At 44.0% G+C, this 12,671-nt stretch overlaps 1 protein-coding gene across 3 annotated transcripts in view; it reads right to left on the reverse strand.

Moving 5' to 3' along the window:
* Window positions 1-884: 884 nt before the first annotated feature.
* TTC3 (tetratricopeptide repeat domain 3) overlaps window positions 885-12,671 on the reverse strand; it is a 210,500-nt gene continuing 198,713 nt past the window's right edge. For all 3 annotated transcript variants that reach the window (XM_077293880.1, XM_077293881.1, XM_077293882.1), the window contains 10 exons: window positions 8,233-8,301; window positions 7,645-7,744; window positions 6,949-7,052; window positions 6,339-6,417; window positions 5,220-5,318; window positions 4,597-4,925; window positions 3,600-3,744; window positions 3,401-3,508; window positions 3,112-3,204; window positions 885-2,649 (listed from right to left, as the gene is read on the reverse strand). In XM_077293880.1, coding sequence (XP_077149995.1) covers window positions 2,542-2,649; window positions 3,112-3,204; window positions 3,401-3,508; window positions 3,600-3,744; window positions 4,597-4,925; window positions 5,220-5,318; window positions 6,339-6,417; window positions 6,949-7,052; window positions 7,645-7,744; window positions 8,233-8,301 — 1,234 coding nt within the window. In that variant the 3' untranslated portion in view covers window positions 885-2,541. The remainder of the gene's footprint in view (window positions 2,650-3,111; window positions 3,205-3,400; window positions 3,509-3,599; window positions 3,745-4,596; window positions 4,926-5,219; window positions 5,319-6,338; window positions 6,418-6,948; window positions 7,053-7,644; window positions 7,745-8,232; window positions 8,302-12,671) is intronic.

Raw genomic sequence — 12,671 nt, forward strand, 5'->3', positions numbered from 1 at the left:
AGTAAAGGATGTTTTATTATTAAAGAGGTTGTTCTAAACTTGTTAAATGGGCAACAATACAAAAGTGTTTGTAAATACAAACATCTTTGCAATTTATCTATTAAATTGGATTTTTAAATTCTATTGTTTACCGCTGGTTGCCTGGGTTACCAACCATCTCTGCAGGGGCGGTCGGTCTCGTAGGCAAGGAGCAAAGCACTCACGAGCTGTTTCCTATTCGCTCAGTTTGGGCTAATAGTGTAGCCATGCCGCTGGGCCGACCTGTCAATCAAGCAGAACGTTCTGCCTCCTGAGAAGTCAAAACGCAGGGGAGCGGGCGCACCTCAAGATACAAGAGAATAACGCTAAGCACTTGTACCACAAATGTATATGGCGATAACAAGTATCTAAAGAGAAAAAATTACAATAACCATAAAATTAAGGGAAAAAAAACTTTTATTTTAAAGCCAAATATAACTTTTTTCTTTATTTAACATAAAGCAAAACAAGTGACTATAGAGAAAGCCGCAGTCATAGTGTGTAGTAATAGATCGCCTCCTTATCTGTGTAATGTGGCCTCGTTATTAATCTGGACGCCTTACTAAAAAATCCAGGGGTTTATTCTGAGCGCCATGTCTGGAGCTGGGAAGGAATTCCCTCCCCTCGTTGGGGGCAGCCCTACGTGTCTAGGGGGGTGCAGGTATGGAGGCAGCTTTGGAAGGAAGATGTGAATATATATAGTGCAGGAAAACTTCAGTAATTTAAAAAAAATATATATATAGATATATATCTATATATCTATATATATATCTATATATATATATATATATATATATATATATATCTATATATATCTATATCTGACTAGGGAGGGGTTATTGTTTTTATTTGATTTTTTTTTAGAATATTTTATAAAATACTAAGACTAGGATTTAAACAAAAATAATGATATACACAGTGCATATGTTGTATGCTGTACAAAGGTTTTAACTAGTGATGAGCGAGTGTGCTTGTTACTCCGAGTATTTGTTAGTGCTCGGAGATTATGTTTGAGGCCTCGCAGCTGAATTATTTGCGGCTGCTAGACAGCCTGAATACATGTGGCGGTTGCCTGTTTGTTAGGGAATTCCAACATGTATTCAGGCTGTCTAGCAGCCGCAAATCATGCAGCTGCAGTGACACAAACATCTACGAGCACACCCATGATACTCGGTGAACACCCGAGCATGCTAAAAAGGACACCCGCTCATCACTAGTTTTAACGTGTATATTCCCTATAACAAGAGTAAAACAAACAAAGGGCACCACTATAAGTAACCTGGGATCTACCCGTCCCTTTAACAAGGCGCAAACAGGAAGAAAACAAAAAACAAAAACTGAGCATTAGAGAAAAAAAAAATACATGGGGTACAATAAAGGAAAGCCTTTTTTTTGAAAAATGCTCAGTGTGTGACCTCCTCTCCAAGTTAACTAATAAAACAATAGTGTAAGCCACCGCTTTTAATAAAATCAACATATGGTCAATGTTATAGGAGAAGAGACAACCACATAACTGATGTGGACACCTTTCGTGTTTTTTTTTTTTGTCATTGGATTAATGGAATGGTTTCTACAGCCTTTATGTATTAGATTACATAGCAGGCTGCAGAATGAGTTACGAGTGAATTTATCATTGAGCGCATCTGAAAGCAGCATCAGTATACCATCTCTCTTCCTTCGGAATGTTGGTGGCTCCAGTGAGGAAATAGGTTAGTTGTCTTACAGGAGCTGCGCTCAGGACGACCTCATAATGCTATTTACTGTGCAGATTAACCATATATCTGCAGGTAATAATAAAATAGCATTTTCTGAGGTTAGCGGTTCCCTTCAAGTGCATTTTCTTTTTAATTGGCAGGATTTTTGGTAATAGGGCTTCAGAAAAAAAAAAAAGTTTTCTACAGCCTCTATGTATCACTGTACTTAACTAAAGAACGAGTTACTAGTGAATTAATCAGCGAGATTTTCTAATGGCAGGTTCTGTAATGTTTAGCTGGTTTATGTAGAGGGGAGAAAAAACCCTCCGGCCAGTCACGGGATCAATCAGTCCCAGAGTCTCTGTGATCCCTACTAGCCGCCAATAACGACCCGTGCACAACTCCTTGTAAATTTCTGCCCACTTTAGGAGAAAAGCGACATTGCATCAGTGAGAATTTGTGCTGATACAGGGACAAAAACAACAAAGCCGACAGGAAGGCAAAGGACAAGTAGATGCAAGAAGCCAAAAGAGCTTTTTAGCTGCAATAGCATGTATAATATAAATATATATTTTATTTTTAATTTTTTTTTAACTCAAAGTCAGAGGAAGATTAGAATAGAAAATATAATGTTCATCTGACGCTAAACTAGAAATGGCCCAGAAGTTGCCTGTGTGTCTCCAGCCCTACAGGTACGACTCTCCCGAGACCCTGCACACGGATCCAACGTGTCACATTGCAAATATTTAATTACGACACATTTGTGGCTGTCGTCCTTCGTTTCTGCTGCGGCAGTCGTCGTACACTTGGGCTGGACGGGATGGCGGGGCTAAGCGGTTCTCATCCTTCCCGCGAGGACCGGGAAGTCTTCTGGTAGGAGAGCGTGTTCACGGCAGGTGGGACAAGTGCTCTGCGTGTGCAGCCAGGTCTTAATACACTGCGGAAACAAGACCATAATGTAATGAGACGCCGGACAAGCTCTAAATAAGCACGAGGCAACAATGGCTGCAACACCAAGAACAGCGGCACAGAGAAAGGAGGACGAGCACCGGTCACAGAGTGATGCCATCTAGCAATGTCCGATCGACCCCTATCCTCTGAGCACTTATTACGGATTTCTGACTTACGGCCGTCACTTCGAGGGGTGATTATTCCTAGGAATACACTGCGGCCCTCCCCCGTCGGATATCACAGGGACATTTGTAACATCAGCACATGTTTCCTATTTCCGGAGTCGACGCCATCCTTATCCGCAGGTCGTTCCTACAGCTCAGGGTCAATGAGAAGAATGGGGCAGAGCTGCCGTGACCCCCACGGATAAGAGCGGCGGCGGAATAGAAGTTATTTTTTTTCTTCTCCTGGCCATATTGCCCACAGATTAGTCTCGTCCCGTACTCACGTGCTTGTGGAAGTAGTGACCGCAGTCCAGCTTGTGCACCGGGAACTGTTTTAACTCGTCGTGGCAGATTATACAGGGGTCTTCACCAAAAGACTGTAAGAGATAACCGTACACATTAGATCCATCATTATTCAGGGGGGCTTCAGTGTGATGGGGTCAGTAGTGTATGATCGGGAGAGAAGCGATCCACTCTCCCCGCACTTCTCGCCCCCTTGTGCCGGTATCTGTATACACCACACATAGTCCCCGGTTAGAGACCCCATATTGTATCAGTCTGATAATAACCCACCTCTAAATCGGAGTTCTGCCATTTGTTTCTGGCTCCTCCGGCGACCACCCTCCACGGCTGCTTTGGCTGAGCGACGGCGGATGAAGACACGTTCGATCCTGGCGTCATCTGTAAGAAGATAAATTATAGATCAGTCACCGTAAAACGGAGAAATTATATAAAAAGTCTTGACTAACGCCTCGGACAGACATCTTCTGACCTGTGCGGCTGGAGGCGGCGGGCTCTTGGCCTGGCAGTCCAATATGTGGTCCGTCACCCTAGAAATAATTTCCTCATGCGACAAGCCGGAGAGAGTCCCGTTATTTCTAACGCGGAAATTCTTGATGAAGTTGGCGAGTTCGGCGCTGCACAGAGACAAGAGTCACGATTAGTTTCACCTAAGATGACGACCTGGGACATAGAAGTTGAGCTCGGTATGGTCAGTGCGATGAATCCCAGGAAAATGTCATGACTGAAGTTCTGTACAGTGCTCCTGTATCTGTACACTCGCAGGGAATTAACTCCACTATAAGGGTGGAATCAAATACCGCTCTCAAAGATGGACAGCGACAAATAAGTGGTTAAACAGCAATGACTGGAGCTCGCTCTGATCGCTGCCGTTAACGCCAGGTGTCGGCTGTAGAAGACATCCACCCTCCAGCTCTTTACAGAACGGGCTCAGTCAGGAAGATGCCCAACGCTTCCCTGGTCCCCATTCACAAGGTTACAGTAATGCCATGGGGTGCCAATACGTGACCGCTGTAGCCAATCACTCTTGGTAATGATGATGGACGATGTGTTGGCTGAGGACAGCGATTCGCTTCAGTGAAGAGGACATGACATCGCTGGAGAGCGGTGAATAGACAACGACTGACAATCGGGGAAGTGTTGGCCTACGAGCAGAAGGCGCGGACATCACTTCCTATGTTGTTTTATACAATTGAAAATTGTTTCATAAAAGTTGGAAAATTCCTTTTTCGAGGACTGCACTGACATTATGGCAGATGAGATAGGAGCGCTACGTCTACCACAATGCGCCGTCGGCACTCAGCCACAAAGAAGCAGTAAGAAGATGTCATGGAGCGAAGCCTGAGAGTCAACAGGAAAGCAGCGAAAGAATACAATTCTAAATGAGAAAAGGGCGGTAAATACAAGAAATTATGTGCAAAGCCTCAGCAAAAGAAGCTTTGCGGAGGACATCGGCATGGACACATTACCTTTTATAGTGAGGAAATATGTCGTGGAGATCCTTAATGATCCTATCAAACACGGTGGGTTTTGCAGTGGTTTCCGGTTGCCCATTCCCCCTTCTGGCAGGAACAGTCGCCCAGGGAGCCTTTGCTGGAGAAGGAGCTGGGGTCTTGGGTTTTTGGCTATTAGTTGCAGGTTGCGTTTGAGGCTTATTGGTGACTTTCTGTTGGGCTTTTTTATTGGGTGCGGTTTTCTTTATGGAGGATGTGACAGGAGCTGGAATTTTTGGTTTGATGGGTGATGGACTGGGGTGCCTGGACACAGGATGGGAACTAATGGAAGACTCTGCCAACACCTAAAATAAGAAAACCGTAAAGTAAAATAAATGAAAAATTACAATTACATACATCTATTTCCAGGAGTGCGGACTGCGGCCACATGCCTCCTCACCTGACCCGATAGGCATATATCAGGCTATTGCGCTCGGGTCAGGAGAGCCGCGACCGTGAAATATCAGTAAAAACGCATCTCTATAAAATATCCGTCATATAACATCGGCAGATTCAACAAATCTACCGCACTCGCCATGTTCTCGGCAAATCTCCAATATCGTCATAGGTTATAGATCACACTATGTAAGTATACTTACAGCGCTCGCCGGCGGGTTTACGGTACTAGACACACTTGCTGCAGCAGCGCTCAAATTTACACTCTTTTTCAGAGGCGCAATTTTTTCATCAAATTCAGACTAAAACAGAAATTAACACAAATTATAAAGTCGCTTTATACCACAAACCCAGAATGTGAAAAGTAGAGATGGAAGATATTCAAGAGACGCAGCGGGGATCTGATTCAAGAGACGCAGCGGGGATCTGATTCAAGAGACGCAGCGGGGATCTGATTCAAGAGACGCAGCGGGGATCTGATTCAAGAGACGCAGCGGGGATCTGATTCAAGAGACGCAGCGGGGATCTGATTCAAGAGACGCAGCGGGGATCTGATTCAAGAGACGCAGCGGGGATCTGATTCAAGAGACGCAGCGGGGATCTGATTCAAGAGACGCAGCGGGGATCTGATTCAAGAGACGCAGCGGGGATCTGATTCAAGAGACGCAGCGGGGATCTGATTCAAGAGACGCAGCGGGGATCTGATTCAAGAGACGCAGCGGGGATCTGATTCAAGAGACGCAGCGGGGATCTGATTCAAGAGACGCAGCGGGGATCTGATTCAAGAGACGCAGCGGGGATCTGATTCAAGAGACGCAGCGGGGATCTGATTCAAGAGACGCAGCGGGGATCTGATTCAAGAGACGCAGCGGGGATCTGATTCAAGAGACGCAGCGGGGATCTGATTCAAGAGACGCAGCGGGGATCTGATTCAAGAGACGCAGCGGGGATCTGATTCAAGAGACGCAGCGGGGATCTGATTCAAGAGACGCAGCGGGGATCTGATTCAAGAGACGCAGCGGGGATCTGATTCAAGAGACGCAGCGGGGATCTGATTCAAGAGACGCAGCGGGGATCTGATTCAAGAGACGCAGCGGGGATCTGATTCAAGAGACGCAGCGGGGATCTGATTCAAGAGACGCAGCGGGGATCTGATTCAAGAGACGCAGCGGGGATCTGATTCAAGAGACGCAGCGGGGATCTGATTCAAGAGACGCAGCGGGGATCTGGTTCTGGACAGAAGCGACCGTCTCTACAATAAAGCGTTAATTTTTATTTTTTCCTAATCCCGCACATTTCCCTTATAATAATGAATAACTAACCTGCAATGTGTCCATTTCTTTTTTCAATTTTACCAGAAATGACTCCATAGTATTAATCTGTTCTAAAGTTCCTGGATTACTGTGAAGAGGAAAAGTGCAGAAATATTACTTCATAATAATCGCAGGAAAGTCAACGAGCGACTCCTGCAATTAATACGAATGAGACTCTTTAGGGTATGTGCACATGTTGCAGATTCCATTGCGGATTTTTAAGCGCAGAGTCTGCAGAATCCGCAGGTAAAATGCTGTGCGTTTTACCTGCAGATTCCCCGTGGATTTAGTGCAGATTTTGTGCAGATTTCACCTGCGTTTTTACACCTGCGGATTCCTATTATGGAAGAGGAGTAAAACACTGCGGAATCCGCACAAAGAATTGACATGCTGCAGAAAATAAATAGCAGCGTTTCCGCGTGGAATTTTCCGCAGAATATGCACGGCGGATTTGGTTTTCCATAGCTTTACAACGCATGGAAAACAGCGGCAGATCCGCAGCGTCAAATCCACAATGTGTGCACATACCCTTAGGGTGCGTTCACATGTCGCCATCATTTACTTGCAGCAGAAAAACAGTTACTTTTTCTTTGCAAAAAAACAACTAAATATTTTGTACCTTTTGGCCATTGGTTTTAGCATTTTCAGGCTCTGTTCTGTGGTAGAGGCTTTCATTTGCAGTTTTAATAACTCGGCTTGTTTTTGGTTCTCCAAGATACTAACCTACAGAGGGAAGAATAATTAGTGTACATTGTACCTGGGACTAAGAAAAGGCTTGTACAGAAATTATTTTTTCTAATGTGAATCCTGTTGTACGGGAGAGTCCGATGATATTCATGCTCTTCCCGATGCCGGTCGACAATGTGTCAGAGGCGCGCGGAGCCGCAGCACAAAAATGAACTTCTCGCGCAGCGGACTCCTCGTTAGCCACATGCCAATAAGTCATACAGCGCAACCTTAAATCAGCGTCACTCCCTTAGGGCGCCATAATGGACCGGTTCCCTTTCATATACTTTTTGGTCTTGAGGTGGATCAAAAAATGATAACGATATTGGGACTTATATGTGCTACATAGAAACTGTGGACAAAAGTGGTACTCCCATTACAAAGTCGCTAGGACCTGTCTTCACGTCATAGTGATCAGGGATGCGGAGTCGGAGCCCATTTTGGTGGAGTCGGAGTCATGGAAATTGAGGAGTCGGAGGTTTGGCTTACTGACTCCACAGCCCTGAGAGTGATTAGGGGTCCGACCTCTCTGGGACCTCCCCTGGTCTGGAGAATAATGGGGCTGCGTTCTGTACACAATGACCCTTACCTCGGCCACGGCAGCTCTCTGCGCAGCCTCCGCTTTGTCCACCTCTCGCTTATCGATATGTTTCTCCAGCTTTGTCTTTTCATTTTCAAATTTAGTGCAACTTTAAGAAGAAGAAAAAATTATAAAATTGGATTAATAGCAGCCTTAGCCATCGTTTTTGTGTGTAGACCGTTCAAATGAGGGAATATACAAAAAAAAAACACTAATCATAATGGTCCATACGGAGAACCACCTCGTGCTGCCCAATGTCACTGCTTTTATTATACAGTAACTAAACCACAAACTTCATAGGAAATCATGGCATCTGGTGCGGATACATCTTTGTTTACCGCTACCTCCCAAATCCCCCTGTACGGGGATAACCCACCGATCTCAGAAGTCAGACCCCATGCGATCTCAAAAATTGGGCTGAATGAAAAGCCAAAGTAGAGAGCTCGGATGTTTCCGCCAACCCCATAGACAAAGAATGAAAGTGCGGAGATCGAGGATATAGACGATAAATTATCCAGGGACCAACCCTTTAATTCAGAAACATTTTTCTTTCCACTATGTGGCAGCATTTGAGGTACAGCAGCCGCCTACACTTACTGAATATTTGCAAACTCCTCTATGTAGACTTCATACTGTTTCTTCTTCTCTTCTATACCTCTGGCATATCTGTAAGAATTAAGGAGACAAAAAACAAAACTTAAATTCTAGAACAAAGACACTGCTCAAAAAAATAAAGAGAACACTATAATCCCACATCATAGATATCACTGGATGAAATATTCCAGTTGCAAATCTTTATTCATAACACAGTGGAATGACCATTGTCCTGTCTCTGCTGCCAAAAACAGAACAATAAAAACAAAGATCAATGTTGATCATGAATTTCCCACGGAGGTCTGGATTTGGAATTATACTCAAAATCAAAGTGGAAAATCAAATTACAGGCTGATCCAACTTCAGTGGAAATGCCTCAAGACAAGGAAAAGATGCTCAGTATTGTGTGTGACCTCCATGTGCCTGTATGAACTCCTACAACACTTGGGCATAGTCCTGATGAGGAGGCAGATGTTCTCCTGAGGGATCTCCTCCAAGACCTGGATTAAAGCATCAATAAGCTCCTGGACAGTCTGTGGTGCAACATGACGTTGGTGGATGGAGCGAGACATGATGTCCCAGATGTGCTTAAATGGATTCAGGTCTGGGGAACGGGCAGGCCAGTCCATAGCTTCAATGCCTTCATCATGCAGGAACTGCTGACACACTTCAGCCACATGAGGCATAGCATTGTCATGCACTAGAAGGAACCAGGGCACTAGCATATGGTGTCACAAGGGGTCTGAGGGTCTCATCTCGGTAAGTAATGGCAGTCAGGCTACCTCTGGCGAGCACATGGAGGGCTGTGCGGCCCTCCAAAGAAATGCCACCCCACACCATTACTGACCCACTGCCAAATTAGTCATGCTGGAAGATGTTGCAGGCAGCAGAACGTTCTCCATGGTGTGAACCTGCTCTCATCCATGAAGCGCACAGGGCACCAATGTTGAATCTGCCAAACTCTGTGTTCTCTGGCAAATGCCAATCGCCCTACACGGTGTTGGGCTGTAAGCACAACACTCACTTGTGGACGTTGGACCCTTATACCAACCTCATGGAGTCGGTTTAGTTTGAACAAACACATGGATGTTAGTGGCCTGCTGGGGGTCATTTTGCAGGGCTCTGGCATTGCTCCTCCTGTTCCTCCTTGCTCAAAGGAGGAGGTAGCGGTCCTGCTGCTGGGTTGTTGCCCTCCTACAGCCCCCTCCACGTCTCCTGGTATCGGCTCCATGCTCTGGACACTGTGCTGACAGGCACAGCTACTCTTCTTGCCACAGCTCGCATTGATGTTCCATCCTGGATGAGCTGAAGAACCTGAGCAACGTCTGTGGGTTGTAGACACCACCTCATGCTACTGTACCTCTAAGGGTGATAGCTATGACAAAATGCACAAGTGACCTAAAAAAACAGCCAAAAAGGATGAGAACAGAGAAATGGTCTGTGGTCACCCACCTGCAGAACCACTCCTATAGGGGGTGTCTTGCTAATTGCCAATCATTTCTACCTGTTGTCTATTCCATTTGCACAACAGCAGGAGAAATTGATTCACAGTGGGTGTTGCTCCATAACTGGACAGGTTGATTTTACAAAAGTGTGATTGACTTTAAATTACACTGTGTTGTTTGAGAGTTCCCTTAATTTTTTTCAGTAATGTATTAAATACCAACTAAACCTAAATAGTTGATCTCCGATTACAGCTGAAATATCTATCCAGATGAGGATTTATTTATCCCCTTTTACCCAATATGCAAAAAGAAACAGTCACCGTTTTACCCCGTGGCTTAAGTTCTGCTCACATTTGCATAGTAATGATAACTTTGCCAGCAAAAAAAAAAAGGCCAAGTTGCGAAATATAACAGAACCTGCTCATACAGTCGTCGGCGGGCAGGAGGGTCCTGTGGCCCCAACAGAAACCATCACATGTTAAAGCCCAGTTTTCACCTTCCCAATTTGCAAATCTGATGGAAATGTGGTAATTATGCCGGATTCAAGGACTGTGCTTTCATGACACATTGTACTTATGGCAAGTGGTAAATTTAGGGTAATATGATTTGCAGTTATCAAAACTTTCCCAAAATTTTTGTTGCTTTTTTTTTTTTTAAAACATTTTTCTGCCCTTCAACCAGCCGTACTGCACAAATGAGTTAATAAACAACATTTGCCATGTGTCTTTTGAAATGTATTTTTGTTAGGACTCTAGAATAGCTAAAAGTTAAGAGAAAACTTTTATTTTGTCACCAAAACTTACAGTTTTGTTTTGTAAGGGACCACTTCGTCTTTGATGTGACTGAAAGGTATATACTTCAGAAAACCCACTAACAAGACCCCATTTTAAAAACTGCACACCTCAAGGTATGCAAAACAATATTCAGGAAGTTTTGTGAACGCCTGTGACGCACCTAAACGGTTAACGCAAAGTGGAATCATAAAAACAAAATGAAAACTTATTTTTTTCTTACTAAAAATGTTTCGTTAGCTCAAAATTATTCTTCATGTTCACAAGGATAACAGAATAAATTGTGTTACACATTTTAGGGTCCATTTTCACCTGAATATGACACTGCCCCATATGTAGTTAGACCGGAAGAAGCACCATTTTGCTGGAATGGTTTGCAGGCCCCATGTTGCATTTGCAAAAAAATTTAGGTGCCAGAACAGCAGAAACCTTCTCCCCAAAAAGTGACCTTATTACACAAACTTTGTTATCCATCTAGGAATTAAAATATGGACATAATTACATTTATTCATTCATTTTATTGGAAGTATTACGATTCACTTTTTGTGACCTTTTTTGTGGTTTTTGCCCACCCCATGGATGCTCCGCGATCTCGGCGTCCCATCCTTCACCAGTTTAAACATTCTTAAATTCCATGCTTTGCCCTAATACTGGGCAGGTATTGGCATAATTTAAGCCTCTTCTTGAAATTAATAAGGGACACATCTACAGTGGCTTGCGAAAGTATTCACCCCCTTGGCTTTTACCCTTTTTCGTCACATTATAACCTGTGTTTAAATATTTTTGTAATCCTCTTTTGCGTGAGTCGCATCAGCACTAAATAGTCTAAGTTGGTGAAGTGATTAAAATTGAATTTATGGGATCAAATAACTAAAAATTGGCATCCCCTTGAGAAAGCGAGGCTGACAGCGGCGAAACGCGCGTCGGGGTGCGTGCTGAGGTTTACCCTGCACTAGGTGAGACATGCTCTCTTAATGTTCCCATCATTGGGTCTTCATATTTGATACCACTATGGTTTAAATTTTATTATTACTTATGGGATCCTGATTGGTGTAACTAAACTTCCCTGCTAGAGGGAGTAAGATGGGATAACGCCACAGAAAAGGCTATCTATATACAGGGATAGCTTCCCTTCAGATCAGCATGTAGGACAGCATTATGTCAGCACCTTGTTTACAATATAACTATAATTACATGTGTGTATGGGAGAAACAGCTAGACCGCACCACCGCCTTCCATTGAATGAAAAACTGCTCACCTGCAATGGAGGTCAGTCTCTGAGTCCCGGGTGCTGTGCCTGAACTCACTCGTAGTTATATCCAGTCGGGTAGAAGGAAAAGGCAGCACTCACGTGACATCCAGACAGGTAGCCTTTATTGGTATGCGTTAAAAAATCTTCACGGCCGGGGGTGTTGCAGGACAAAGAGTGCGGCAGGCCTGACGACGGCCGTTTCGCGCTAAGTGAGCGCTTCCACGGGTCAGTCATATAATTACATATGGCAAAATTTGTTGTGCGGTGTACCTCATAACTTCCGGTGTCTTTTTTTTGCACTTTTGTGTTTTTGGGCACTCATTATTTTGATATGTGCTTGTATTTTGTAATTTTTATCAATTTTTAAATTGTGTGGATTGTTATAAATAAAAGTTTACTAATTTTATATATAAAAAAGCTTCCTTTGGTTCTCTTTAATATGACATGGCAGATTTAAGGAAGAATATATTATTATGTTGTGACGAACGGTCGTCGCAAAGATGAGTCTTGGAATAGTGTTACTAAAAATTGGCATGTACATACCCTTTTTGGTATGAAGCCCCTACAAATTTCTGGTACAAGTAATTCCCTTCATAAGTCACATGCTTAGTGACAGGACGTCCCTCTGTGTGCAATCAAGTTGTTGGGAAGAACAAGTCAGGGTTGGGGTATGATAAAATATCCCAATCTCTGATGATCCCTCGGAGCACCATCAAATCCATAGAATATGGTGCCACAACAAACCTGCCAAGACAGAGCACTCACCAAAACTGTCACCCCAGACAAGGAGGGCATTATTCAGAAAGGTAGCACAAAGACCACAGGTAACCCTGAATGAGCTGCAGAATCCCCAAGCAGAGAATGGAGTATCTGTCCATACAACCACAATAAGCCGTACACTCCATAGAGGTGTCCTTTATGGAAGAGTGGGCAGAAAAAAGCCTTTACCAACAC

The sequence above is a fragment of the Ranitomeya variabilis genome, chromosome 3 (assembly GCF_051348905.1).
Source record: "Ranitomeya variabilis isolate aRanVar5 chromosome 3, aRanVar5.hap1, whole genome shotgun sequence".
Lineage (NCBI taxonomy): Eukaryota > Metazoa > Chordata > Amphibia > Anura > Dendrobatidae > Ranitomeya > Ranitomeya variabilis.